This window comes from Garra rufa, chromosome 3 (genome assembly GCF_049309525.1).
Source record: "Garra rufa chromosome 3, GarRuf1.0, whole genome shotgun sequence".
NCBI lineage: Eukaryota > Metazoa > Chordata > Actinopteri > Cypriniformes > Cyprinidae > Garra > Garra rufa.
The window spans coordinates 12,070,006-12,077,155 of NC_133363.1; the positions used below are offsets into that span (position 1 = coordinate 12,070,006).

A 7,150-nucleotide genomic window follows, 5' to 3' on the forward strand; every position below is an offset into this window, starting at 1 on the left:
ATCAACCTGTGAATCACGCAGTCTGAATCGCGCGTCTCTCTCTGTGCGCGTGCTCGCTTCAGGTACTGTATGTGCGGCAGCGGTAAAAACGCACGTGGTCTCTTTTGCTGCAGCAGTTTAAGTAGTTTGAATGGGTAAATTGACAAGACAAAACATATGCAAATCATACCCTTTTACTCTATGATGGTTCAATTTAACAGTTAATCCGCGAACCACATGCGTACCGAACCGTGGGGTCCGGTCCGTACGGATCACGGATCATCTGCGTTCCGTTGCACCCCTAATTTCCTTAATGTCACATTAAAACAATTTGATAAATTCTTTATTCATTTAAAAAAAGAAAACACAATGCAGAACATTTCAATGTACAACTAGTAATTCAGTAACATTAGTAAGAATTCTAATGTGTCCTAATGTGTACAGAGTCTGGTCTCGCTTTAGATAAGCACAACCATTTTTTTGATTGGATTACTGCAAATATATAATTTACCAAAAAAACACTGAAAATTGAAAATGAATTTAAGGCCAATGAATCAACACATTATTAATAAAACACATGACAGAGAAAAGAAAAGAAAAGCACAACTGAGTCATGATTGTTTAAGTGAGGTCAGTATTCCTTGTATAGTAAAGTGAACTGCACCGCAACAAACGTGTGTTCCCTGCATGCAGTTTTTTTTAATTATTGGGATGATATATGTGCTCATTCTTATCGGTTTCAATCAGTTGTTAGAAAACTAGTATACAGTAGTCAACATTCGAAGTGGATCAAAACCTTTCATCGAATTCGTCCTAAAACCAAAAAGAATACCCGTTCTTATCTTCTTATCTTACAACTTTTGATGAACCTTTTTGATCCACTTCGAATGTTGACTACTGTATACAGCCGAAGAATAAACGGTCACAGGATCATGCACTTGCTGGTGTGAGGTTACGGAGCATCTTTTAAGCTCAGCGAGAGGATGCACTTGGTTAAATAAAAACTACTCTATTTTTGTTCAGCCTGTGTGTTGTAACATTTCCAGCAAACAGTAGCATAGACTGTAACAACACAGATCACATTCATCTGCACTCTTCTCAATATAAGCCCTGAGCAAAGGTTCCTGTAAACAAGCATCACATTCAGCTACTTACTTCATGCTACTAATCTACAACAATACATTCTGAATCTACTGGACCAGCTTGTGCCGCTAACACATTTGGTACACTGATCACACAAGTCTCTTCTCTCTTATGAATAGATGAAAGATCACAGATGTATTCTTAAGTCATCATTCATCAGTCATTTACTCACCCTTATTTCCTTAATGGAAGATGTTTTGAAGAATGTTGACACAGCTCATGAAAGTGAATGAGGACTGAATTGTCAAATGTCGATTTCTGCAAGCATTATAGACGTAGTTAATCCGACTTGTGCAATATATTTTAAGTCTACTTAAAACATATGACAGATCTGTGTCAGAAACAGAAGAAAATCTTCCTTTTACTTTAAAAACAACAAATCTGGCATGTGTTTTCTAATGCCATTTTAAAATATATGCTAATACATACACACTTTGACTGAGTGGAGGGAAATAACTGACTGTTTTTTGATACATCAAAGCAATAGTTTACCAAAAAGTGAGAATTTGTTGACAATTTACTCACCCTCAGGACATCTAGATTTAGATGAGTTTGTTTCTTCAACAGATTCGGAGAAATTTAGCATTACCTGCTCACTAATGGTTCCTCTGCAATGAATGGGTGCCATCAGAATAAGTTTCCGAAACAGCTGATAAAGTTTGCAAGACACAAATCCATCAAGATGTTTTTTTTTTTACTTAAAAAGTTGCTTCCAGGTAAAATGCAAGTTCTCTATCCATAATGTAGCGTTCTCCTATTTCTTATCTGAAAGTTTTGATGCGAGAGGACAACAGGAAATTTACTTTTTTCACTGGAGTAAGCATTATTATGGATTATATGCTGGTATTCTGGCCAGAAGAGAAGGTTTAAAGTTTAAACGCCTTAATGAAGGATTTGTTTCTTAAAAAACATTAAGCTTTTTTATGTCACAAGACATTCATTGATGGACTGGAGACATCTGGTTTACTTGTGAATTATTGTAATGTTTTTATCAACTGTTTGGACTCTCATTCTGATGAAACCCATTCACTGCAAAGTAGGGTTGGGCGATATGAACCAAAAATGATCACCAAAAAATTATCATCATTTTTTTCATATTAGTCGTTATCGATATCGATATTTTTTTCAGTTCAAGTTTGAAGGCAGATTTTTGCTCCAACACTCTTTCAAATAAAGGTTCCAAAAGGGGGTTTTCACAGAGATGCTATAGAAGAACCAGTTTTGGTACTCCAAAGAACATTTCAGTGGACAGTTCTTAAAAGAACCAATCAATAAATAACCTTTTTCCACTGTAAACAACCATTTGTGGAATGAAAAGGTTCCACGGATTGTAATAGTTCCTTGTGGATCTATTGATGCCAATAAAGAACCTTTATTTTTAAGAGTGAAAGTTAAAGTTTTAAAACCAGACATTAATTGTGATTTTAAACTATTAATTATGGTCAGAACATGTTTTAGAATTCTTTACACTTTTCCAGTGATTGTTCCTTAACAAAAAAAAATAAAAAATTAATAAAATAATAATAAATAATTTCTTAGTTCTACATGCTTTAATGAGTAATATTGTTTCCAATCAAGGTTCGGGTTGCCTCATTATATTAATAATAATATATTAATATAACTTTTGTCTCTTAGAAATTTGATAGTAAGTTTACTTAGGATGCAGATGTTGATTTATGTTCATTATCAAAATCAGGCAGTAAAAATTGTAGCAACCTAATTTTTTAATGGTGAAATTGATTAGTTCTGACTGTTTGAGGTTTTTTCCCCTTCCATAGTAGCATACATTTAGATCATGATCATCACAGCTAAAACCACAAATATAGCACCTCAATACCATGGTAAAAATGTAATACGGTTTCTATGCATTTGTATGAAAAACAGTAGTCTAAATACATTTAGTATAAATGCATAAACGCTATAGCTTAATCGCAAAAACAAACTGTAATTACATTTCATTATTCCTCCTTCAATACATTTAATACGTCTACATTGATAATACAATAAGATTTGACACGAATACCCACATTTCTGACACAACACCTACAAATGGCGCACATCAAATGACTAGTGCTCTTTCGTTTCGCCTTTGCCGCTTAAACTTTATATTAAACTCGTTATCGTTTAGCGAGGAAATTTATATTGCGCAATGATCACTTATCGATTTATCGCCCAGCCCTACTTCAAAGGATCCATGTTTTTTTAAACCAGTTTCTGATGAAGACACAAATTCATGTGATGTCCTAAGGGTAAAGAAATTTTCAGCAAATTTTAATCATTGGGTAAACGATCCCTTTAATGGTGCTTTTTGTAATTATTGGAGCTTGACAGAAAAGTCCAAATTCACTTTCACTGTATGAAAAAAGCAGTGTGAGGATTCTGCATCTCACTTCTCATTTTGGGTTTGGAGCGAGGTGAGTAATATCATGATGGGATTTTTGTTTTTGTGTAAACTATGACTTTAAGAGTTTGGCAAACAATTTTGGAGAAGTGCATGCTGTTTCCAAATGCAGTTTATTTTGTGCAGGATTGAGTAGAATAAACAAGTGTGTTCACTTTGCCCATTGGCTAATACAGTTCACGCGAACATGACGATGCTGTCGCATTTTGTAAAAGGTCAGCTAGTCATTCCTTGGCGAGTCTCTGTATTAGCGAATACCATTCTGTCCGTTTCCGTGTAATATAGATGGGTGTTATGATCTGAGCGGGCAGGCAGGGACAGCCCTCGACTCTAGTGCTCTCACACAGAGCTTCGGCATTACAGATCACATACATGCCACAGTCATAGCTGTTCTGCTGCGAGGGGCATTGCTCCTCCACAAAGGGCACTTTCGCTCCACTCCCTAGAAAAGCCTCCAGCTTGGCTGCGATACGCCGGGCATGCAATGAGTTGCTTCCACTCTGGGAGTCGTAGTGGGAGAACTGGTTGGTGTCTCGCTGATAGAGGAGCAGGCTCCAATGAGAGCCGCCGGCTGTTTGATTTGAGTTGTCATTGACAGCCAAAAAGACCCACCGACGAGACGCAAGATTCAGAGGTTCCAGGAAAATGGCGAGTTCCTCTTGACATGAGGCGTACTTTATAAACTGAGCGACTTCAGGGCTGATGAAACAGACCTTCTCGCCAAAACTTTTGAAGCGGTCTGTTGCAAAATATTCAAAGGCGAAACCTATAACCTGATCGTTGAGCCAGTGGGGTCCGTTTAAAAGTGCCACATCTGAGCGCCGCAGGAGACTGTCCTGGTAGCTCAGTACCACTGGATCCATCCTCAAGGCAACCCGAATGGCAGCAGCAGTTACTGTGGGGATGAGAATTGAGCTATTTTATTGATTTGCATTTCATATCACAATCAAAAAAACACATTTAAAAGCATTTAAGTATTCAAATCTTAGATGTTTACTAAAGTCCTCATATTAACTATTGAATCCCACAATAACATAATATTTAAAATATTAGTAAGCTTAATATATATAAAATCATCTTTTATTGGGTACTTTCAATTGGGAGGTGGCTGTCCCGATCCAACCCCCTAAATTTTAACTTATGAAAATTATATTTAAATATTTTTTGTAAAAAATCTGTGGATCATTTAGATAACAACACAGTATTAAGAATCAAGTGTATGTAAAGTTTTGAACAGGGTCATTTTTATAAATTCAACTATTATTTTCTCTTGTGGACTATATGTAAACTTCTTTAATGTGAATTATCTTATTCAGGTCAGTACTACATAAAAAACAACATGCATATGTAAACTTCTGACCTCAACTCTATCTATCTATAACTGTACAATTCTCCTAACACAATACATTTGTAAAGGTAATTTATCACCTACACTGTACTTTCTGTTCTCCTTACCATTTTTGTATGGCTATTACTTTATTTCTATTAGTACAACTTAACTTTGACCTGTACTTCTTGTATTAACTTTAAGACATAAGACTATTTATACTGTTATGTATACGTGCTTCAGCATTACTTAAAGTTGTCTTATTTGCATAAAGTCTTATTGCACAGATCACTAACGTTACTGCAGTGCACTGCGCACTGATGCAGGCCAAACAAACCTCGCGATTTAAAACAAACACATTCAACTTCTCTGCTTTCTTCATATTTTTTAAAATAACTGTCATGTAATTTGACAACGTATTATTTCTTACCTGGCTAAAGAAACAGTCCCCAAAGTAAGCTCTCATAACGTCCACCTTCCTCTACCACAAGCGCAACGAGGACAGGTGCCGTAAAGCATTAACTGTTGTTATAGAAAAACGTCGCGCTTCTACACGTTTGCGACAGCTTTGAGGGGCAGAGCGCTTCTTCGCTTTACGTACACGCCTCTTTTCAGTTCCCTACGGTGATTGGCTGACATTCGTGACGCAACAAAATACGTATTGCATCTAAAAGACAGCCACCGCCCATCGCCGCAGCTGACCCCGCCCAATTCCCCCGATTCCAAGAGCCGCAGCGAGTACGCGCAGCGCGCGTCTGAACGCTGATGAGAAGCAGCACTGATTAAGCAGAAAAAACAGAAAGGAGTTTCAGCGAGCGACTCCCACGAGAAAAGAAACGCCGCACTGTTGGGAAATTTCAATGGGAAAAAGACTGTAGTCATTTTTTTAATCACAATGGCACAACGGCACGTATGTTTGGACACGGGAAAGTTGCAAAGGACAATTTGAGAGAGACAGTTCTGGGATATTAGTGGACTCGGGCTGCGCTGGATTTGATCTGTCCTTAAAGGAGAAGTGCAGCACACTGGATTTTTACACTGAACTCAAAGAGGTAAGATTTAGTGTGTTAAAATGATTTGCACTTGTGCTTTGGGCGAATTACACAAACAAACTTATCGTTCCCATTTACCATGAGCCAGTGTTGACTCGAAGTTTCCCTGCATGAGAGTTTCATCTCCTGCTTTATGTCTACGGGTTGTTAGGACGTTTGCGCGTGGCATACGTGCAACACTAGCCTATATTGTGATGTTTCTTTTGCTTCAGTGTCAGCAGATATCAGGGTTACCAGTGAAGGGTTTAACTGGTGTAATTGTGTTAGAATAACTTTAAGCTGGCATTTCAGAGCGGTTGAGTAAACCTCCTTTAAAGTGTGACAGATGCCCTGGGTGGAGATGATGATGAGGATGATGATGGTGCATGTATTATTGAACACTCACTTCAGCCCTAGTACTGCAGTAATCATGGGCCAAATCTGCACAGTCATCCGGAGCCAGTCATAATGTTTCATTTTACTCTCTGGTCTTTTTTTGGAGATACAGTGGCTCTAATGGTATGTGGGCACTCAAGTTAGAGTTAAACGTGTTTGTATGTCATTGCATTTAGATGGCACTTGCATCTATGAACAAATGATGCTACAGCTCATTTCAGAGCTAACTTCACTTTTCTGAGCTATTTTGAATGACTTTTAACCATCTGATGATTTTAGTGATTTTAGTGGATGCAGGTCCTCACAAGTTCACTCAGGTTTCCTAGAAGAGTAACCACAGGTGTAGCTCATCACATTGGCTGTGAACATCTATTGATACTTTTTGTATTCATTTCAAACAATATATGTGACCCTGGACCACAAAACCACTCATAAGGGTAATTTTTTTAAATTGAGATGCATCGTATGAAATGCTTTGTTAGGACGATATTTGGCCAAGATACAACTATTTGAAAATGTTGAATCTGAGTGTGCAAAAAAAAATCGAAATATTGAGAAAATGGCTTTTAAAGTTGTCCAAATGAAGACCTTAGCAATGCATATTACTAATCAAAAATTAAGTTTTGATATTTTTACAGTATGCAATTTACAAAGTATCTTCACGGAACATCATCTTTACTTAATATCCTAATGATTTTTGGCATAAAGGAAAAATCAATAATTTTAACCCATACTATGTATTGTTGGTTATTGCTACAGATATACCCGTGCTACTTACAGTAGGACTGGTTTTGTGTTCCTGCATCACATATTTTGTGCTTATTATTCAAATCTGAAACTTAAACTTTTGTCTTAATATTTTTGGGATCACTT

General features: G+C 37.1%; 1 protein-coding gene across 1 annotated transcript; it reads right to left on the minus strand.

The window, feature by feature from the left end:
• Positions 1–363: 363 nt before the first annotated feature.
• Positions 364–5,393, minus strand: senp8 (SUMO peptidase family member, NEDD8 specific). Its single transcript, XM_073836852.1, has 2 exons — positions 5,281–5,393; positions 364–4,418 (listed from the first exon to the last, which is right to left on the minus strand). Exon 2 carries the CDS (start codon positions 4,384–4,386, stop codon positions 3,748–3,750), a length of 639 nt encoding a protein of 212 aa, XP_073692953.1. The 5' UTR covers positions 4,387–4,418; positions 5,281–5,393; the 3' UTR covers positions 364–3,747.
• Positions 5,394–7,150: the final 1,757 nt, after the last annotated feature.